The 23813-nt window shown below is 41.0% G+C and overlaps 1 protein-coding gene across 1 annotated transcript; it reads right to left on the minus strand.

Moving 5' to 3' along the window:
* Window positions 1-6862: 6862 nt before the first annotated feature.
* Window positions 6863-23649, minus strand: LOC117221465 (uncharacterized). Its single transcript, XM_033472476.2, has 5 exons — window positions 23516-23649; window positions 23117-23309; window positions 22211-22446; window positions 13092-13258; window positions 6863-10758 (listed from the first exon to the last, which is right to left on the minus strand). The coding sequence occupies exons 4-5, from the start codon at window positions 13232-13234 to the stop codon at window positions 8244-8246; spliced, it is 2658 nt and encodes an 885-aa protein (XP_033328367.2). The 5' UTR covers window positions 13235-13258; window positions 22211-22446; window positions 23117-23309; window positions 23516-23649; the 3' UTR covers window positions 6863-8243.
* Between the last annotated feature and the right edge of the window lie 164 nt (window positions 23650-23813).

Genomic DNA, 23813 nt, shown 5'->3' on the forward strand with positions numbered 1-23813 from the left:
GTCCAATTATTATAAATTAAATACAACAGCTAACGAGTTATAATCTTTAATCACTGATAAGATAACTTTTTGCCCAAGTCTAATTGAAAGTATAGCAACGGTAGTGAAAAGCGAGGAAAGTAGAAACGTTGATCAAAATTAATTGAACAAAGGGTAATTTGAACAGTCCGAAACTTTCCGATGAAACCGACGGAATAAAGGCAGGTGCAGCTTCCTCGTAAACACAAAAGTCGCTAACTAAACATTAACGTTCGTCGAATCGTTTAGATTTACGAGTTTCTGCAGGGAAGAATGCGGGCGATCTCCACCACGAGGCTTTGTCGTTTATCGAGGCATTTATTGATCCGTTAATGATAGTTTATGGTCCACGTTTCCTCGGTAGGAAAGAAATTTTAATCGCGTTTCGCGTGAGTTTACGAGCATTGCTAAACGATTTGTTTATGATACGCGCGCCGGAATGGTCGAATTGTAAAGTAAAAGTTGTTCTCCGGGACACTCTATCAAAAAGCACGTTTACCCTTGCAGGAAATTCTGCAGTTTTCTAGTACAGTGTCCCACCATCCAGTGGCGTTCAACAATTATTTTCGCACAATAATGCAAGTTCTATATATTGATCTTAATAATTGCAATAATTTCTCTCGAAAGAAATTTAAAAAAACTTTACAAGTTTTCATGTTTGTTGTGGAAAATGACACCCTTACGATTGACCAATTCTGGTCGCTTTTTTCCTTGACCGCTGCAATCAATTTGTCCAGTTCTTAACATTAAAAATAATAATTTAATTATATAATAATAATATAATAATAATAATAATATAATATATGTAATTATAATATAATTATAATATAATATAATATAGTTATTATATATAATATAATATAATAATAACATAATAACAATAATAATAATAATTTTATAATACAACATTTACGAATATCATAAAAATGGGAGTGAGAGACATCTATAACTGAAATCGGCAATTACTTAGTTGCCAACCCAATATCATAGATGAAATTGGCGATGCAACGAATAAGTTCAGATAAGAAATTAGCGAATGAACAGACTGAATGCACTCGTGTCTAAACAACTTGGGTGGCCGACTCTCTTGGTGTCCACGTGTTCATCCGATCCTACGAGTCGTGACGATCCATCGCTAGGTCGTCGATTTTCGATCGCTAGGATGTGGGCTCGATCCCACGCGAGGATGGCCGTGCTAAATGTGCTGTGGCAAATCGGTGCTGCCTAAATATTGAGTCACTGGCTATTTCTGTAGCCGTTGTCCGCGCCTAGGGCTCGCCGTAACGGCGCGTGAGATTTCGCGGCCTATAGCCGACGAACACGGCCGATTTGTGGGCACGAATCGTTAACGAGTTGGACAGCGCCTGGGTGACCCATGGAAAGAATGGCCACATAACGAAGGCAGAGGTCGATCGGCTTTAAGCTCCTTTGCTTGATTGATATCTGCGATCTCCGACGTTGTGCACGCTGGACTCGTATCAGGACACGTAGATAGTTCTGTCATTTCGCCGCTTTCTGACGGATTACTGTCGGCCTGAAATGATATGAATTTAGTAATTACACCGGTTCAATACCACTTGTGCTGTAACAACGACGCAGACTCGTTTAAAAGATTTTATAGACAATCTGTTAAATTGGAATGTTATTCGTTTCTTTCGAATCGAAACAAATTTCACGATTTCGTAAAATCGTAGAACAGTGAAATTATTCGTTTCTTCTAAGTCGAAACAATATTTGATTTAACGATTTCTTTTTTCGCTTCACAATATCTTGAAGAGATCGTTTAGACTCGTCAAATCGACCCTAAACATTCTTAAATCGGTCAACGTGGTTCACGTCGAAGTCAGTCTGTCGCGTCATCAGTCAAAGTCGGATTTATTTCAAAAACTTTCGCATTTTTATGATACAAGTAGGTGTCAATTTTACGTTTTACCTTTTACGAAGATTTATCGATGGTCATCGATCATTGTGTTTGTGTATTAGATTTAAGAACACTCCCTTGCCAAATCTGTTTCATTGTAATCTTCATTGTTAACCCCTTGTAACAACGAGTCGAGAAACAAAAATAGTCTCGTTCTATTAGGAAAATCGTTGAGAACGTAGTGCAAAGAGTTAATTAGACCAAATAAAAGATTAAAAAAATCAATGGTCCAACAGTTTATTGAATCCTGATTTTAACTGAGATCCAGACGTTTGCTATTAGCACGAATGAGTTGAAGCGAAAGTAAATCGTGGATCTGGTTTTGAAGATGAAAATTAACTAAAATTAAAGAATAGGAATTCGCCATTTATTAATTTCCATAGAAGAGTTCTTGAAATCCTCAGAGGTCTCTGCTACTTTATGCGAGGTTTATACGTGAAAGTAATTATGTTCTTAGTTCCGTTATTAATGTATAATACATCAGGGGTGTCAAACTCAAAAGCTAACTTGGACCAAATAAACAATGCTTAACTTTAGATGGGCCGCAAAAAAAAGATCAATGTTCATAGAAACAAATATTTCTATTTTGACTAGTACATTGTAATAAACACATATATAAAGTTAAATTATTATTTACGTCCCGATACTTGACATCTCCTCTCTCTCTCTCTCTCTCTCTCTCTCTCTCTCTCTCTCTCTCTCTCTCTCTCTCTCTCTCTCTCTCTCTCTTCTCTGATACTATCTTTCCTATTTCGGGAGAAATTTTATTGGCCGAGACTATTTCTATTTTATTTTTACTTTGCGTCGGATATATTGACTGGGCCGCAAAATCGTTCATCTCGGGCCGCATGCGGCCCGCGGGCCGCGAGTTTGACACCCCTGATGTACATAACATATTATGTTGGGTAAAAGTTGGGAAGTTAGCGAGGAATCTACTGAAAATCAATTGGCCTCTTTCGAGGTATAAAGTAAACAATGGCTGATAAGCCCACATTCTGTATAGCAAGACAAATAAAAATAGACGATTCGACGCATTTATTAAATATCAGGAGGATGGCTAATGGCGCCGGCTGCGTCGAGACAGATTCTTGGCACCGAGTGGCTTAATGCTGCTGTTCTGCTGCATTCATCACTTCCAGGAACCGACTGATCGATGGACTGGTCCTGATCCAACTTTGTCTTTAGAGCTGTAGATCGCATAACTTGTTCTTTAACGATAGATGTTAGAACACAGATAGTAGTCCGACGACCGCTGTCAGTCCGCTTTAGAATTTCCTGCGATCTCCTCGCTGCGGCTGGTGAAGCGAGATAAAATAGCGGAGCATAGTTATTTTAAAATGAGTTCGCATTGAAAGCGGAACGTTCGCAAGCGGCAGAATAAATAAAAATTTATTGCAGATAAAACGTTCTCGGAACGAAACTTAGACGCGTCTCTACGAGGAAGTTCGATTTGTAATTCAAGCCGAACGGTTCTGCTCTATGGGCCAGAAAGGCGGCACAGGAAATAGTAATTTGGATCGCGAGCAACCGAATTTATCCGCGCCTCCGATCCCAAACGCGTTTTGTCGCGGCGCGATTAAATTCCACGGAAGATTTATTGTATGTAAATCCGGACAGGTAATGAAACCGTGATCAATCTACCCGGCGTGGCAATCGACAGAACTCGCCTGACAGGTTACGGGACACTAATAACCAGTTCAAGGAATGCCGCGAATCATTTACATAATTTTGACTTAAATTTGACCGCCCGATGCGGCGACTAACGTTCGACTAATTTCAACCGTGACGTGATTTTCATTTACTACATACAGGGTGTCCCAGGTTTTAATGTTCAAACTTTGTCAGTATATTCTATGGCACAGAGTAAGAAAAAAATGTTATGTAAACATCGGTCATATAGAGCTTTATTAAGAAGTTATAACAAAAATTCAGAATAGGAATAGTAATCAACTAAAAAAAAAATAAAAAATAAAAAAAAATCTTCGATCGATGTCAATCATGTATTGTCAACAACGGTTATTAATACATTTCGAAATGTATTAATAAACACAGCTTACATAAACACACGACATGCGCTGATCTATTCAAGCCAATGCTCGCAGTAACAGCAAGTTGATTACTATTCCTATTCTGAATTTTTGTTATAACGTCTTAATAAAGCTCTATATGACCTATGTTTACATAACATTTTTTTCTTACTTTGTGCCATGGAATACACTGACAAAGATTGAACATTAAAACCTGAGACACCCTGTATATGTATAAGCCCCTCAAAACGAGCCGTCATTACTTTTAGAGTCAGGTTTACAATCCTCTTAGCAAACTCTAAACAAAATTTTATTCTTCTATTATCAAGATTTAGGAATACAAGAAAATAAAATAAATAAATAAAACCATACGAGAAGGAAACATTATTTCTTAACTAGTTTTCGAAGTTCATTTTTATTGTAATAATATATTGAACAAATTGAATGTTTGCTAGAATTTGTATAATACAAAAAAGGTAATTTCCTATGGTAAATTTTTACTTTATAGTTTCGATTTCATTAATCAAATGATTTTGATATTGCAGGAATTTTTGGGGTTGACATTCAGCACTTGACATAATTACTATTATACTTTAAGTACTTACTGTCCTTTCAAAATATAATTCAACAAATTATGTACCATTTGTATATCCATATAATGTAACAACGTCATCTGAAATTGTTGCTTAATTGAAAATTATCAAACGTCTTTTTCGTGCAGCTCGTAACGTTTATTAATAGGCTATTGATAAGTAAAGTGTTGATAAAGAAAGTGCTAATCATCGCAGTTCAAAGGTATAGTGCAAGTAATTAATCTTTCTACTATTTCAAATTACAGATAATCTTTATTACGACAAACCCATAAAATCGGCAGCCTAGATATAACTATGATGCAGTGATCAAAATTTCAGACATCATGCAGTGTTGGAAGGATGGAATTAATATCACTTCGGGGGAAGACAAAAAATGACATGTGGACTGCATCGCATATTAAATCACGAGCGTATAGGACACGATAAAGATGATATGGCAGTCGTGGGAGACAATGTCGAAGACTTTAGGCCCGTGGGACGCGTTACATGCGACTCCAGAGCTCCGGAACATGATACAAATGACTTTGGCTTCGTAAAACATGATACAAGTGATTGCAGTCTTGGAAGATATAATAGACGATGTCAGACTCGTGGGATTCAATGTGTATAGATGAGGTCAGACTTAGGAGACCGAATACAGAGAGGCCCACTGTACATGAAGTCGGGCCCACGAAGCCGTATGTAGAGGATGCGAGACCAAATATAGGCAAGGTCAAACCCGTGGGACCGCATACAAGAAATGAACAAGAAATAGATACAGAAATGGTCAGTTTAGGAAGAGGGGATACGATTATTCGAGCCTTGCGGTTCGTTTTTATAGTTACCGATTGTCAACAACTATCAAAACGAAATGCAAGGTTCGAATAATCGTATCACCTCTTCCAAAATTGTTCATTTTTGTGCGCGATCTAAGCGCGAATTAGGGAGAAATTACTGTAGTTCTTTAGAAGTGGGACCTAAATTAAGGACCCACGAAGCCGTATGTAAAGGATGCGAGACCAAATATAGGCAAGGTCAAACCCGTGAGACCGGATACAAGAAATGAACAAGAAATAGATACAGAAATGGACAGTTTAGGAAGGGGGGTTACGATTATTCGAGCCTTGCGGTTCGTTTTTATAGTCACCGATTGTCAACACAACTATCAAAACGAAATGCAAGGTTCGAATAATCGTATCTCCTCTTCCAAAATTGTTCATTTTTGTGCGCGATCTAAGCGCGAATTAGGGAGAAATTACTGTAGTTCTTTAGAAGTGGGACCTAAACTCTAGGTCAGTGCTCGGAATGCTTCGGAACGCAACATTGGGCTCCGCCTCCTGATTACTGCCGCAGCATCTTGCTCCCCGCATTGCTTCCATCGGCTCACAGTCGATTGAAGCAACGCGGGAAGTGAGGCGCTGCGACGATAGTTAGGAGGCGGAGCCTAATGTTGCGTTCCAAAGCATTCCGAGCACTGCTCTAGGTTCTAGAAGACTCGAGAGCCTAGATATCTTGAAACTGAAGATCCTTCCAAATACGTTATAGCATACGTTATAGCATAATATGAATGATCAGATTTGATATGCAAAACTTTAAATTTTCTCGAAACTAGATTTTTCAAAACGGTGATCGTGATATCTCAAAACCTACTTAATCAATTACCTTCAAAATTTAGATGCACATTCAGTATTTATGCATACAATCCGTACTACAACCAACTATATTTCTGTGAACATTTGCAGTTTGGACGTGACTAGACTGCGAGTTTTATGCATTTAGAATAAAAATAGTTAGGTGAAGTATAAAACAGTAAAATTATTAGAATATTATATAATTATTAATCTATATCTAATAATTATTAATCTTCTATAATTATAGAAGAACTTGCAATTATCGGAATGTTACGTCCATAAATTGTTTAGAGTTTAAATAAATTTTAGATTAATTAGTTATATTAATTAATTAATTAGAGTTTAAATAAATTGATGCTGACAAATTAAATTATCCGTGAATGATCTACATCAGGATCCCAGGAGTCTCGAGTGATCGAGAAGATTCTAGGAGTCTCGATTATAATTTTTGCAGAGCCCTAGAATTCTATTGTCCGTACAAGAGATCGCACGAATCTATGATTGCACGTCTCGATTGTCTTGACGTTGATGCTATCTTTATTGAGCCTGACGACTGTAAGATCGTTCAAGTTTCATAAACTTGAGGTCATAAGAATTGTCCCTATAGGATCCACACACAGCTCATCTTGTACTCTATTTTAACGAAGAGACAACGAAACGATATCAGGCAAATAAAATACTGGAATGCAATGGTCGATGTAAATATAAATTTATTGTAGTCTTCAAGTGCTTATACTAAACAGAAACATACGTTAAAATGAACAAGTAAGTACACCTACGTTCCATTCATACACTCACCGTATAAATATTATTTTACACTTAACGCGAAGTGTTATAGTATTCGGTAATCACCTATATTTACTTGTCTTTATGTATGTGTATGTGTGTGTGTGTGTGTATATATATATATATGTGTATATTTTTCCTATATACAAATCGATGTGATGCGGTATATGTAATGTACATACATAATTTCTGGCAGAAAACATATGGCGTTCGTAATTGCTGCCGCCATATTTAATAGTCTACCAGCGATCCTCCATTTAAAAAACGATTTCGATCTCGAGTGCAGATAAAATTGTTTGCCGGTGCTCGTTGTGCGACGCTCCATCTTCTTATGTACACCCGTAATTGTTTCGCTTGGCGTTCGTTAAATTGCTCTTACGATGACGCTGAACACTCATATGATATGATTGCGCGGCCATATTGTCGGCCCGAGATGTTCCCGCGAAAATCTCTGTAACGAGCACGGAAAACCGAAAGTTCCATCTGCGATCGAATCGAGGGAGAATGAGAAACCGCCACGAAATGATACTGAACAAGCGTTTTATTGTACTTCTTTTATTGCGATCTCGTTAAGAGTATACGGAGAGTTAGGTGAACGAACGTCGCGTGCCGATACGGAATTGCGTCGCGAACAGATATCCGAGCGTGGTACATGGTGGATGGGATAAAAACCATACCCCGATTTTCAACACGATAGAAAACTAGTTGAACGTTCGTCGAACTACACGCGAAATTGTAATCGAACGAAAAGGTAGGTCCGGGGCCTAACCTTGGAGTTCAAAGTGAAAACGAACTCCGCGTATAAAACGAATCATACCTTTGGTTAATAACCTTCGATAGAGGACAATCTCTGCTTCTGTCGTCGTATACATAGGCAAACTCAACGTGAACATTGCATAAAGTTGAGCAATCGAATTCAGTCCCAACAACCGTGACAACAGAAGGGTGTTCAGCGAGTCAAAACAGTCGTCCAAAGAGGAAGCATCCGTATGTACAAAAGGAAAATATGGGAAAGGTGAAGAAAGGAACAAAGATCATGGGGACAGATGTCTGGACAAGCGAGAGGACATTTCATCGTTTCAACAAAGAATCACTCTTCGAGCGTCCATCCCCACCAACCGAGCGAATCACTATCGTCTCTAAGTTGTTTCCGTAGAAAATAATCAGTGTATATAGTCAGTCCAAAATGTCTCTAGTCGTGTCGCATCGTCAACAACACTGATTCGGGATCACGACTGGTCACACGATCGCGCAAAAGTCATAGAATCGGCTCGATCGTCTCTCCAGTTCACGCGAGCTTCATGTATATGGTGCGATCCCTCATCTTGCAGTGTTTCAGCTCTCTGAGGGCTCTTTGGGCCTCGCTGGGTGACGCGAACGCTACCCTGGCGTCTCCTGTGGGCATGCCTCTTTCATTGTAACGTCTAATCACGTTTTCTCTCTTGACGTCGAAGTCACCGAAGAACTCGATGATCTCGTTAATGTCGGCCTTGAACGGGACGTTCTCCAAAGACAGGACGCAGCCGGGCTTGCCGAAGCCCTCGACGTAGTCCATGGAACCGGGGTGTCTGCCAAGCAGGTGTCTCGGTATGCCCATGAGTCCTGGAGGACATCTAGGTCCGAAGCCGGTGTTGCCGAAACGGGGCAAGTGATTTATAGGACCGGAAAAGCGCGGCCGCTGTTCCTGAAGTGGAGGAAAATGCTGCTGCTGGGTCTCCATGATCTGCGGGTCGACCATGCCAAGTGTCTCCAGCATTTTCGCTCGAGGCACCAATTCTATGGTTGGCACGTTCTTGCCGAAGGGCAGCCCGTTCTTCGCGGTGGCCCTAAGGGCTTCGTCGGTGGTGTCAAACTCGCAGAAACACTCGCCCGCGGGTTTGCCACTTTGGTTGAGCAACATGTGTATCCGGTGAGGCACGATACCGATATCAGAGAAGAAGTCGAGGATGTCGCGATCGATAGTTTGGAAGGGCAGTCCGCGCATGATCACGCAGTCAGAGCCCGTGGTCTGGCTCATGCTGTTTTGCTCGTGATCGCGTTTCGCCTGGGCGAACTTCTCCTCCGTAATAGCTGTCGCGGTGACTGGTTTGCTACCGATCTTCAGAGACGCGTTCACCGAAGCTTTCGCGTCCTCTATTCTGGCGAACTGCACGTACGCCTGCACGTTACCGGAGTCCTTGGTGTTCGTGATGAATAAGTCGTTGATCTTCCAGTCGTGGAACAGCTTCGCGATGTCCATCTCCTTGGTGAAAGAAGGCAGGTCGGTCAAGACTATGCACGCGGATGATCTGACGTCATCGGCGCTGTCGTCCCTCTCCTTCTCCGGCGAGTAAGAGTCAACCGCCTTGTCGAATAGACTCTCGTCTAGATGAAGAACTTCGACCTCGGAGCTGCGAACATATCTGGTCGTGCTCAAGGCCAACTCCTTGCCCTCCGCCTTGCTGAATTTGACGTAGGCGATACCGACGCGGTTCCCGTGGTTGTCGTTGATCAGCTTCAAACCGTCTTTCCTGATGTAGATACCCTGGAAAGCGTGGCGAACGTCGTTGTACGTGGCGCTCAACGGCATATTGCGAACCTCCACGCAATGACCGCCACCGCCGCCGGCGCTGTTCTTATTCTCGCCGGAGAATCTCAAAGAGCTGTTGGTCGTGCTGCGGCTGCTTTGCCTCTCGTTGTCGAAACCGTACTGAGCGTTGTTCGCCTGGAACGCGTGCGGATTTCGGCGGCCTTCCAGCTCCTGAACCTTGCTGAGGAAAGGATTATTCGGTCTGATCCCGGGTCTGTAGTTCACGGACCCGTTCGGGCTGTAAAGTTCCGTACCGAATTGCGGAGTTCTAGCGGGGAACCTGGCCTGGTCCAGTCTCCCCTGCTCGCCCTGGCTCCACGACTCCTTGGTTCGGTTCAGCGCAGCCACGCCGGTGGTCAAGCTAGGCAGATTGGGGCTGCCGATATTCTGAGCGAGCGAGTTCATGCTGACAGTGTGGCTGAGAGTCTGTACATGCGACTGCATCAAGCCGCTCACGCCGTTTATTCCATTTATGGGGAACTGGTTCGGTTGGAGCATCGATTGCTGCCCGATCACCGAGCTGCTGAAGCTCATGGCTCGGGATTCGCCATCCTGTGCGATCGCTGCGACTCCGGCACCCAAGATTCCAGGGGCTAACAGGGCGGCAGCTTGCATCTGCGTCTGCGGAGGAACCTCCCAGATGCCATTCTCCAGCGACTTCTTCGCGCCAGAAACGGGCTTGTCCTTGTGAAACTGGCCCACGCAGACGACGTCGTTGTTGTCGTCGTCGTTCGCCTCCTTCCGGCGCTCTCCCGTCGAGCTGCGCTTCGTGTCCCTGTCTCTGGATCGCGTGCGATCCCGGGATCTAGATCTGTCGCGACGACGGCGCCTGTCCCTCCTGTCCCGCTCCCTGTCGCGGGATCTGCTTCGGTCTCGACGCCTACGATCACGGCCTCTGTCTCTGTCACGGCGATCACGGTCCCTATCCCGGTCACGGGACCTCGATCTGTCTCTCGATCTTGACCTGTCGCGTCTGTCCTTGCGATCCTTGCTCGACTCGCTGTCGTTGTCCTTCTCTTTCTCCCTTCTGTCGCCCGGGGACCCAGGCTTGGGAACCACTGGCGCCACTGCAACCGGCGCTGTCTGCATGAACGACTGCAGGCTCAGGGTCTGCTGCCTAGCAGCTTCTATGACTTTTTGCATCTCCGTCCGCGAGCTCAACAACAGCTTGATTTTCATCTCCTTGATCTTGCCGCCGTCGTGCATCATCGCCTGCCGGGCATCCTCGTCGGTACTGAAAGTGCAGTCGGGATTAGACCGAGGGAACGGTTTTCACGCTACGGGTCGCGTTAGACCGCTCGTGCTCGAATACAGTATTTTCTCTCATTTTACGGAAAATTCGCTTTCTTTGAAACTTCATGCTAACCCTTTTATACTCCGTTGGCGCCGCTGCGGCGACATTAATGATACGCTTCATAACTCCGGTGGCGCCGCAAACAGCGTCGTGAGAAATTTGCATGCGAATCTAACATTCCCAACCTCGAGTCTACCATTCTATGCGGAGCGCGAGGTTTACTTGCATTAGAATAACGGAAATGGTCATAAAAGGGGCGTGAATAAATCAATTGGGTAATAAAATTTCTGTTTGCAGGATCTCTATTGCGAAAATGATTGGCCGTGTCAGTTCATCGTCTCGAAAAATGTTCAGAGTGTAAAGGGCCAGAAATAAGTTAATTTTTTATCGAAATTGCAAGTTTTTCGAGATTGTACTGTTGCGTCGGGGAGTTTAGTTATTCTACGGAGGATCGGAAAAGAGACAATTCTAAGTCGAGTTATTCTTGTACAGGGTGTTAAAAGCGCCAACGATACTTCCGTGACTACTCTTACGACTACAAATTACTCGGCGCGCCTAAGATTATGGGAAAATCATGGCTTCCAGGAAGCTAACTACCGCTGAACGCTTCGTATGCGCAACAACGTTGGGCCCGAGACACGATGTAAAACGCGTGACAGTAGTTCAAGTTCTTATTTCTTCTTTTGGGCTTTCCTATTCAATGAAGCATGGAAAACATCGTTCAACAGTGAGCTCTTTTATAATAATATTAGTAACTTGAACAATGTTAGTTTAGGTTCAGATTAGTTTAAGTACTGATACTTAGAAATACATTACGGAAATTCGTGCATTAATAGTTCAGACAAATAATCAAACATTTATTTAATTTATATATAATATCAATCAACCTACAACAATCTCTGTATTTCTACATACTATATTTATTAACACTTTATCCACCGGAAGCCTATGAACTGGATTTTCAATTATTGTGTTCTACTAAGAGGAATTATAAAATTTTTTTTAATATGATAATTCCAGACGAACAATTCATTAAAAAGCTTTTAACCGTAAATCGAGGACTTTGAAAAATTATAAAATCATCGTCGGTAGGTAACATATTAACAATCTGATTGTTGTAGATTCTAAGGCAACGATATGTTCTTTTCGAACTGCATCGAGTACTATTGACAAGATTGCTTCCAATATCAGCGAGTATCCATCATTAAGTAGTATCAATGCGATGCTGGTTTAGATGATCTAGAAAATTCAATTCTATTTACACGAAAATCTAGGTTGCCGAAAGAGTGCCAGACATGTGTTGGCCCTAATCCTGATCTTTAACCTTTTAGGTACGGCTGAATTCTGCGCGAGGCTATTTCTCTGGACGGCAGAGTCTGATGTGTACTGTACAGAGTCTGATACTGTATATACAGGGCGTCCCAAAAATGTCTCGCAATCCAAAAGTGGCGGGTTGCTCAGGCCATTCGAAGCAACTTTTTCGTTTACAAAAATTTTCTCCGAGGCACCGTTAACGAGTTATTAACGAAAAACAGTGACCAATGAGAGGCGAGCTCAGCTGGCGCGCGGCGATCGAGCCAATGAGCGGAACTGGGCTTCGTGCGGTGGTTGGCTGGGCCACCTCGCGTCAGCCGTACTCGATTCTTATTGTTCACTGTTTTTCGTTAATAACTCGTTAACGGTGCCTCGGAGAAAATTTTTGTAAAGGAAGAAGTTGCATCAAATGATCCGAGAAACCCGCCATTTCCGGATTGCGAGACATTTTTGGGACACCCTGTAGTCTGTTGTAAATCGATGTGAAGACAAAAGAAGTGTGAAACAATGCGTATGAAGACGATTATTTGGTTCAAACGATGAGCGAGTGAGCTACTAGAGCAAGCCACTATAGTGGCGCGTCGTGCCTAAAAGGTTAACTTTGCAGCATACGATCACGTCAAGCTATTTAATCGACGTTAAGCAGTGGATTTGCAGGTTGCACGCTCGGTTTCTTCAAAACTGCACGAACTTCCGTAATCTATCGATCGATAGTCAACTTCTCGGCGGGAATACGAAATCAAAGGCGCAACCACTTGTTGCGCCGTGATGCAGGGCAACGAATCGCCCCCAAAGTCCCGCAAAACAGCCTCGGAACATCGCCCGAGCGCATTTAACGATCGAACGCGGTGCAAGAAATCAGCGCCCCGTGTCTCGAGGAAGCGATGCGAACGATAGAAGGGGGCGCAATAGTACGGCGTGTTTCTATTAGTAGATACATATATGTAACGTTTGATTACCTGAACGCTATAAACGCGTCGCCCAGCTCGCCGCCGACGATGTGGACACCTCCTTCCGGTATGCTCAGCCCTCTGAAAAATTGGCGAATGTCCAGAGCGTTGGCGGACCATGCCAAGTTCTGTAGCCTGATTATGACGCTCATTCTCGACTGTGTTACTCGACGGATCTGCAACCGAGCCGAACGATTCGTATTAACACCGAGGTTCGAACAGTCTCCCATGATCGAGTCGCTGCGCACAGTGCTTCGAAGTCGGGGATTATGTTCGGGAAGGGTGCACGAAAAGGAATAAAAGTCAAATTTCACAATTATCATCCCTTTATTTCCCATTCTTACTGTACATACACTTTCCTCTGTTTCTGCTTCAAATCGCGCTCCGATCTCAAGAAATTGGAGAAATCCAAAGCTCTCTGTTAAGAGGTTACAATAAGCAGATTGCAGGTTTTACGTGCACGTGACAAAAATGTGTAGATCAATCTCAAAACGGTAAAAACATTTAGAAAATTTAAAAACATTATTGTGTGTCATTTGCGACAAATTATCGAAATTATTAAGAAAAGAAATAAATGTTTCTGTAGTTCCTACATCTTGCGATTAATGCGGACAATTTTTATTTTGCATAACGATCCTAAGCTTGAAGTAAAATAAATTCGAATGTTTAAAGTGACTAAAATTCTTCGTCTAATTTTGTAAAAGTTCCGCACGCTCTTTGTCAACTGCTGATCTTGACGTTGACGACACTAAATCTACTGAGCAGAGGTAAGGAAAAAGCCGGTTTTACAATTTTGTTTAAAGTTGCTGAAATTATAAAGTCGCTTCCATAGGAAATGATTGAATAACTTTTTTAATCCAACAATGCATTGTAATAGAAAGATTATATTAGGTTATTGATTCAGTGTTAAAAAATTGTCTTGTTCAATAATTGTTCATATTTAAATTAAGCACACCGTGTTGTTTTCAGTATTTCTAATTTTATAGTAAATATTCCTACTATTTCTATTCAGCTCTCGGCAAATCAAAGATACATTTCAACAAGTAATAATTAATCTGTTCATCGTTAATCAATATTTTTGCAATAAATATTTCTATCGCGTTGTTTATGTTCAGCAGTTCCAGCTCGTACCTATTTTTAAAAAAGGAGCTGTTTCGGTGATAAGTATAGTAATTATCTTGCAGAAAAAGGCGAACGAGGCCAGCCTCGTTCTCACGCCGTATTTTGCATCGCGCCATTGTTACGGCGCTGGAGAATTCGCATGATTCGTGCGTACATTTTTACTGGTCCGCATATTTTTAGGCCTTTAAGCCTCGGAGCCGTCTTACAGTTCCAAGTAATTCGTTCCGGAAACAGAGAATCGTTCTGACAACGATGCTTGTCGGCGTAAATCATGGTAACCGCGACCTCGATCGCGCGATTGTTCCAGTCACTTTGTCTCTTATCTGGTTGTCACTCGGCGTGACGTAACGAAGCCTCGCGAGACTATCCCCGGATCGGCAAAAGCGTGAATAATGACAAAGAAAAGACGATCGGCCGATAGCGACGTTAATTGACCGACATTTCGTCGGACGTATACCGGTGGGTTCGATTTCTGAGAGCGCATCGGCGAGTGAAGAAATGTTCACAATTTTTGTGTCATTTCACATGCGTAATTAACAGATTACTACGTCGAGAGAAATCTCATTTCTCTTGCTCTATGTTTGAGTAAATACAATGATGTTTTGTAGACTTGCGGCCCGCAGTTTAATTGCTCTGTTTCGTTTGTTTTTAATCATAAAATGGTAAATTTTCTGTATCGCGTGAAAATTGCGAATATGGCGTTTGTTTTTAACTTTTTAGTAACATTTAGGCGCTTTGATCAACTTTCATCGAATTATTAGAAGCAGCACGGTAGAATTAGTTACACAAGCTCGGATAAAGGTTGCATTCAAAATTGTTGTCAAAAGTTTTAATTTACATTATAGCTGTTTCCTTTATTAATGTTTTCTGTGATTACGTTCGGAGTTCTATTCGTGTTGATCCAGAAGCTTCGTTCGAAGCAGGCCAGTCATCGTTTATTCCCGGAAAAATTACGTCTAAAAATCAAAGGATAGGAACCTGATTAGACCCAATCATCGCTTGAAATCGTTTGATTTGCAAAGAATCAGCGAAGATTTGTTCTTCCGTTTAAATCGTGAACGTTTGAGAAATTAATAGCTCGTTCTGTGCGACAGATAAAAACTTCGGACGGATGGTAAAGCGAACTATAACACCCCGGAAACATTTATTGTTTCATAGCATTCCGCTGGGCATTCGAACCATCTAGTAGCAATAAATCCGTTAACTTTATCGCGTAATAAAACAAACGCAACGGCACTGATGCAATAGCCTCCCATCTATCTATTAAAAGTGTCGTAAAACTTGGTCGATTTTGTAAACCAATTCAGCGAATCGAAATGTGCGCCCTCTACTGACGCAGTTTCGGCCAGATTCGAAAACGATCATCGATCCGGAGACTCCGTATGGGGAGGAGGTGAACAACACATTCGGCAGAATTTGCATTAAAAAGCTTATTAATCCTTCGGCGAACCAAAAAGCGGAAACATCGTAGAATGCAGATAATCCGAATCGATGGAGTAGAAAATTTCTAGACGGTCGAACGATTACCGGAGCTAATTATTCGTGTGTATAAATAGAACGTAGTTATGCAGAGAAATAAAAATCCTCCGCTAAACATGTTTCCATCGAAGAATAATTAATCAAATATATGGATATTTCTGAAAATTCCAGTTTCCATTGAAAAATCTCTAAAGGTCGTCAACAAACGCTTACTATTGTTATAAACACATTCAGTAATGTAAAACCTTTACAAAACTCGATTGCAACGCGCACTGATATATGTTTCCAATGCATAAACATGCGTGATCTATTAATAAGTCTAGTATGTGGTAAGATCTATATAGTTTAATTATCTTGAAGGAGAGAACGAAACGAATCGCGTGCGAATGCCGAAATGAATTCAACTACAGAGGCGAAACCGCTCGTTATCCGGAAGTCCCTCGTTTCGGATCACTATGATCGAGTCGTCGATCATCGCGAGGCGAGAGTAGCAATTGGTCGCCTGAATCCTTGCGGCTCTTGCCGAGCACAGATCATCGTCCTCCCACGTTGCAACGATCGTCATCAATAAACTGCCATTGTTAACCCGCCTCTTAAAATGTGAATCAATCGAACCGGGATCAGGATCCCGATTTGCGATAACAATGGCCTCTGATCTTACGACAGTCTTGTTACGCGATGACTCAAGATTTTAATAGATTATTGGCCGATGTTCTTCTATTGTTTCGATAGTGCGTGCGCGCATTGTTATAACACGAACGATGACCAGAATGACTAAACTACTCGGACAATGCAAGAACAATTTTCGAACATATCATGAATCATACTTGGACCAATTTAAGTGAAGTTATTATTATTATTATTATTATTATTAAGCGAAGTTAATCCCCGTGATTAAAATCAATTCGTGCGATGGCTGTTTAAACGGTTTTAATATTAAACTTGCGAGTATGCGATATATCGATTAGCAGGAAAAATAATAATGCGTCAACGTTATATATCTACCGTTGATTCGAACGCGCAATATTGCGTCACCGGCTGCGAATACGTTTAAAAGCGACGGAGTCCAAAGATGCGACATTTTTACGAAGTTTCTACGTGTCAAAATTTTTCGAAGATCTTGCTTATTTCTATGTTTATAACCGAATTCGTGAGAAAAGGATTAAAGCGATTCAAAATGAGAATTCGCAGATTATATAATCATTAGAAATGTATGTTATTAAACCGTGTACACAAATAGTAAATTATTATTGACATTTTATCGAAAAGTGTAATGAAAAGAGGGAACAAGTTTGCAATTTTATGTATTAATATCTCCATAGCGCGCAGATTTTCAGTTTAAGGACTTTGAATATGTGGTAGACTTCAAAATCGATGTCTCAATTAACCAACGGTCACTGTAGCGAAAAATTAAATGTTTAATAGTACATCGAGTTAAAGGATAAATGGTAGAAACATTTAATAGCGGCAAAAAGATTTAAATTCCTTCGACGTCGAGAAGATTTCTGAACGGATGGAGCCAAAATAATGGTTTTCTTATCAAAATAGCGCCGTTCTCAGTAGAGGTCTCTCAATAATCAAGTTTTTTTCATTATTCTCGTGTCATGGTGCACGATGGTGAAGTAGACAGTTTGTCCTCCATGGACAGCTTCAATTTTTAATTCAGTAAACCAATCTACAGAGACACGTAAATGCCCTAATTGTAATCAGCAGTCGATCGATGGCCGAACCTTAACATTTCGAAGCTAAGGGAACAGGCTACTGCGAACACCATCGAATCGAAACGCAATTTCCGATGTCTCTGACGAAACCACCACGACGAGATTGCCATAAACTCCGTTTCCTCAGGTTCCAAGCGGTGAGTCCAGGATGTAGTTGGGAGAAAATCAACATTTCGAGAGGATCAGGACGCGCACGAGTATTCGAAACGTTCTCACGGGACGAAATTCTTTGCGACGCAAACTGGATCGACTAAACAACGGAATCGAACACTTTTCCACGAATGTTTCAGATTTGACTAGTAATACATCTACTGATCGAGCCAAGCCGACTTGCATCAGATCTTTCATTTCGCAATCGCAGGAAATTCGTTCGTTTGCGCGCACGCTACAATAAAAGCCGCATCAAATCTCAAGAAACGCAGTGCTCCAGGCTTTATAAGAAACTGTAGGGTCACTTCGATTGCTTCGTGAGTTCGGCGTTAGTATTAATTAGACACACACACAATAGATATATGCGTATATTAATGTGAAAGATATGGAAATATTTGCGATGTACTTGATGCCATTATTAATATCAACCAAGCGAGAAAGACGAATTCGGTCGTCCACAGTTCAACTGTGTCAATCTTCTCAATACTCCATCATTTATTTATCCGTTCCGCAGACTATCTGTATGTTTAATTGCGCCACAGCAACTGCAACGGCGTTTAGCATTTATCGCTGATTCAAACGCGTCAAATCAATTCTATTCGTCTTCACAATTTACTCAGGTTGATTTATGCGGGCGAAGGACGGTCTGATTACAAAGTTTGAAGTCTCCTGCCTGGTCGACCGCAAAAAGGACTATTCAACTTTCGAAACAGCAAGTGTTCGATCAGGATTAGTTTTCAGAGCCAGTCCCCTATTACTCTTACATACGAAACGAAAAACATCTTTCCATTAAAATAAAAAATAACACGTACTTCCGATTAGCTTAAAAAAAAAAAACAAAAAAAAGAAAACAACGGCGAGCAGCATCGGACTTATATTCCTTCCCCCACTCCGATCTTCGAAAAGCGAGGAGAACGGACCGGTTGCGACAGTGTTAGCCAGCTTCCGGCGTTGAAAACAAAACAAAGAAAAATAAAAAGCTTCTCGGCAGGTTGCAGGTCGCAAGAAATGCTCTAATCTCTCGAAGTTCGCAGACTCGTCTCGAGACCGAGATGCATATCTCAGCGAACAGGAAACTGAACAGGGAATAACGAAAAAGGGATCGAGAAAAAGACTAGATCCGAATTTCGAGCCTGTCACGATCCGGATCGGGTAAATCGGCTAGCAGATTCGTTCCTTATCGTGAGGCCGAGGGGGGGATGAAAACTCGCGGCGCAGAACAAGCTCTTCTTCAGCGACCACCAGTCGGTGACGATTACGAGAACGTCCTCGTCCGAGCAGCCGGCTATCTGGCCTCTCCTTCGGGAAAGTTTAGCTTCCTCGAAAGGGTTCGACCACGCGCCAAACAGTAGAGGCTGGCTCTTTTGGTGTCTGCGCGTTCGCCTCGAATCAGAGCAGTCGTCCCATCACAACGTCGGTTGTTCCAAGCGTCGACCTTGCCGCGAGGTCTGGCCACTGACATGATGAACGATTTTCCGCATTTTTTCGAAACAGAACGGAGCAAGGAAGAAGGGGGGTGGTGTTTCGGAGATGGTGGTCTCGACGTGTCGGTTCCAAAAATCGTAGGCGATCGAAGCGCAAAAGAGGCGGGAACGAAAAGAGAACGCTCGGTTCCGATCGGCAGGCTTTTATGCGGCCAATCTGAACCCTTCTGCTAGCGCTCGAGCTGCTGGTCAAAACCACATTGTTGCTAGCATTCGCATGTACGCACGCATACTCTTTCTCTCTCTCTCTCTCTCTCTCGCATATTTCTATGCAGCTAGGGCGGCTCGAGAGATTTCGGGGTTCCAAACTTCTTTTGCACTCACCTTTCTTAACACGTTCACATTCCACTGACCCACGAATGCGAGTCAATGGTCGGCCGTATGGTTGATCTGAAAGCGCTTCCGAAGCTAAAAAGACCCGTTGTGCTGTGACGACGTGTTTTGAAACCAAGCCAAAGCATGTGCTCGTTGCTGCACGAAGTAGTATCGCGAGGATCACTCGTGCCGAGTTTATGTTCCCTAACGGCAGGGCGGTGCCTCGATAATAGTCGCCGACTTCGGGCTCATTAGCGACAATTCTCGGGGGCAGCCGACTAATTGCCAGGCGTGGAAGTTCGTCGAACCTACGTCGGGAAAAGATCTCTGCAGACGTCGAGTCGCGGACGATTTCTTCGTGTTCGACGGAGAATCTCGAATGCAGTAGCAGTCGCGACAATTAGCGAGGCACTGCTGTGCTTATCCGTTTGCAGACGCGGACCGTGAACGTGTTAATGTTGTAATAAAATGTTTCTCTATCGTTACGCTACCGACCGATTATCGATCATTATAGCTTATAGAGGCAGGACAAGATTATAGTAAAAGTAGTGTTCGCAGGACCAAGAGGTGCTTTTAAATTTAAAATAAAAATGATGAAATTTTCAATCTTAGTCATTAGTTGTTTAATTTTTCCTATCAACCAGTTAATCCTGCGGAATACTGTGATATTGTAATGAAATCATGTTGTTTCAAAGAGAATAAAGCAAAAGAAGTTTTGAACGACTGGCGCTTAATTGATGGGGCTGCCACTTCAATTTCGAGACTGAAAAACACCTGTTTTTTACACTCTTCTACTTTCGGTTATTTGGTGACGGTACTACGTTTACTTTTAAATTTAGTACGCCCTCTCTTAAGTAATTGATTAACGACGATTATTGCGAAGGTAAAGCCTTGAGTAACTGATTGATGTCAGTCTAGTTGTAACTTAATTATCTCCTCTCGCCGTGACGTGAACATTTGAGCGATTTTAGCAAAGAGTTCGAATCTTGTTCTTTTGGTCGATGAGGATACCATGGCTAGGAAGTATTAAATTATTAAATTGAAACGTATTATTCATATCCACTCCCAGATATAGCGATAGCGATAATGCTTGGTGTTGCACGATCAATCCGATATGCATCGACAAAGACCGCATAGACAAGTGCAATGATGGAAGTGCATGATAAGGTGTAGATCGTGTAGGCAGAAGGTAATTGATAGATTACAGTTGTCCACATGTACGTTCACATCCATATTCGTTTTCCCCGTCGCTCAGCACCAATCTCAATATTTCTTGCAAGCGAAGAAATGGTAATAAATCACGTAATTAAAGACAGGAACCTAAGTGTATACATCTTCCAAGTATTACGCATGCATTTATGTTTGACATTTAAAAAATCGAGATTGTATTTAGATTTTGTTGGTCGAGTATTTAAGATTGATTGTTTTAGGTGTTTTAAAATTCATTGGCGAATGGAGTCGTTCGCTTATAGTAGAGATTTATGCGTTTTCAATGCAACAACTTTTCGGTGTTTTTATACCCTTTAATAGCGCACGATAACTGCAAAAGAGAGTAATTCACACTCTGTAAGTTAGTGCATTGTATGCGATAGGAAGAAATAGAATTTTCAGAGAATTTGTTGAGTTATTCGATGACCACTGTGTCCACGTAGAACATGCAACAGAAACGCACTCGAATAAGAAGGCGGTGACTCCCAGCACTCAAAGACCTCAAAGAAGAGTTGTGAGACCGAGCAGCAGATATCTCACTTTAGTAACCTTGATTTTTCTTTTTAAATTCTCTTGGTTTGTGTACCAGAACATTTCAGTAAAACTACAAACTGTAAGTTATCTATCCGAACACCTGTTCAATTTTTATAGCTATCCCTGTTTGTCGACTTATACTTCATACTACAGTAAAATTAATTATGTAACTCAATTTATTTAACAAAAATAAATGAATAGATTTCGTCTAGTTTTTGCATTGTTAATGAATAATTTGAGTATCCTGTACTAATAGGTAGAATCAAACAATCTTTTTGAGTTAACATAATTTTGCAAATGCTTGTTTGAACTCTGCAAAATGTGTATATTCCAATTGTGTAAAGTTCCTTTGACTATAAATAAACTTACCTCGTTTTCTTGCATAATAAATGAATCAAATAATCATAGTTGCTGCATTCTGAAGAGACTAAGTGTAAGATCATGTTACACTGTTTATCATAAAATAAAGGTTTAACATAAACAATCATTACTGTGATAAGTTTTGAAGATTCTGAATGTATATTTAGAGCACAATCTTATGTAATCATAAGCAGAATCCATGATTATGATTTGTTACATTAACATTCAACTTTTAATCAGTATTTATAGATCTAAAGGTTTACACAAAGAATGACGTGCTTCAAAAATAATTGTTATTCTTCAAATATGAATTTGGATATTTACTACTATTGAAATTTCATGATATATGTATACTTCATGAAAACTATTTATTTATCAAATGTGTTAAGGTAAGTTTACGTTGTCAGGACGTTGAGAATTAATATTTGTAGAGAACGAAGAATATGAGAGAATCATGCAAAATATGAAGAATGTTCTCCATTTCTATGCTATATATTGTTTTAAGTATCTTTATTGTTTCTGTTGATGCAATTTCATTGATTACTTACCATTCCCTGATAATGTGAACATATAATGAAAAAAAATATAATATTTTCCATGAAATGTAAATATGAGACGGTTCTCAGATTTTTCATAACCATCTCGGAACATCATTTCAAGTTAACGAAGAATTAAAATCAGCCTGTAGTGAAATCACAACACTTCCCTCCATAATTATGAGCTAAGTTTTATTACGTTACTTATGAGGTATTACCTTCTGCTTTAGACACTTCAGAAATTTCTTCCTTCTTCACCCTCAGTTATAACGTACGTTGTAAGCAAAGAAGTTGACGAGAATAAAGACGACCAAGTAGCACAGTCCATCAGCGAAGGACAATAAAATGGAGAAGCAGAAAAGAAGTCAACTGCACCATGTCATTGTATAAAAGTCCACTGATGATTGCTGATACCTGATCTTGTCACCTAACACACACTGAGATGCCTAAGATCCTGCAACACACACCATTTTTTCCATACTATACCTAAAACCTCTTATGAACAATTGCAGACTGTAACTATAAAAAAACATTAAGCATCAATTTGATTAAAGTTTAATTGAGCAATGTAAACTAAAAAAAAATGAATCAATATTATAATGATTAAGCAACAATTTGATTAAAGTTTAATTGATCAGTGTAAACTAAAAAAAATGAATAAATTTTATAATGATCGTATACTACTCAAAATTCAATTTTTATTATTTAATCAATAAAACAGCGATAATATTTGATTTCATAAGATAAATGTACTCAATCCTACCATTATTTACAGTATAATACACAATGTTGATAATCGATACAGAAAACACTAATGACTCATGGGACACTTTGGTGTATACAATAAAATTGTACCAATCATCGAACACTTTTGAAACACAAAAGATATATTGAAAACAAAGAAAAATTCATTACTAATCGTATTATTTAAGAAAACGGCAGAAATGTGCATGGACTAGGAAATTTAATGCACGATGAACACTATACTCAAGGACAGCGATCTACTAAGGCTAGAGTACGAATACAGTTTCACGTTGCGTTACCCAACAATTCGCCATTTTCGAAAGACACTTATATACGTTGGGTGGAAAAATTTGAGAAGCACGCCAAAATATTTGACTTACCGAAATTACTCTGCAAAAACAGCGGGTCTCATACGGCGAGTGTTGATTATGGACGTAAACAAATTCGAACGCGACAAAAAAGGAATTTTCTTTTTCCAAGGAACGCCAAACGTTGCCTCTTCTAAGCGTATCCCGGAATGGCTGACGTTGTCGTCCGTGCGATCGGTTATGGAAACCCCGCGGACGTTAATCACTGTTGCCAACACAATTCATGAAAACGATTCTTGTAGAAGCAGAATTCAATGAAAATCAACTGCGTTTTGACGTTGCTCAATTACGAACCGTTTATTCTTATTTATAATCACAAAATAATGCAATAAGAAGTTTAATTGCCAACGTTGAATTCATAAAAATTCTCCGGCAGAAATATTTGGTCAATACATAACAATCATGCCTCACCCTAGTAAGCATTTTTATCCCCATCACATTGATGTGCATCCAGGTCCGCGCACTTGCTTCAGAAAGAGAACGGGAGATGATCGAGAGAAACGGAAAGAAACCAGAGGGCCCTATGCGTAAGAATCCGCGCGAACGACAGACCTAGGCCGTTTCACTTTACCGTACTTGCCGTTTCACTCTCTTCGCGCATCCGTACAACTGGCGGCCCATCTGAAACACGTGGCGCGATATTCGACTTGTACTATTCGCCTTCTATATGAATGCCAGTTTCAGCTTTGTTTTTCAAATTTTTGAAAGT

The sequence above is a fragment of the Megalopta genalis genome, chromosome 1 (genome assembly GCF_051020955.1).
Source record: "Megalopta genalis isolate 19385.01 chromosome 1, iyMegGena1_principal, whole genome shotgun sequence".
NCBI lineage: Eukaryota > Metazoa > Arthropoda > Insecta > Hymenoptera > Halictidae > Megalopta > Megalopta genalis.

Excerpts from the sequence above, each read along its gene's own strand:
- LOC117221465 (XM_033472476.2), bottom strand. The coding sequence starts at position 13,234 with ATGAGCGTCATAATCAGGCTACAGAACTTGGCATGGTCCGCCAACGCT. Across the intron at positions 10,759-13,091 it reads GACGCGTTTATAGCGTTCAG|TACCGACGAGGATGCCCGGC; the intron begins GTAATCAAACGT and ends CTGCACTTTCAG.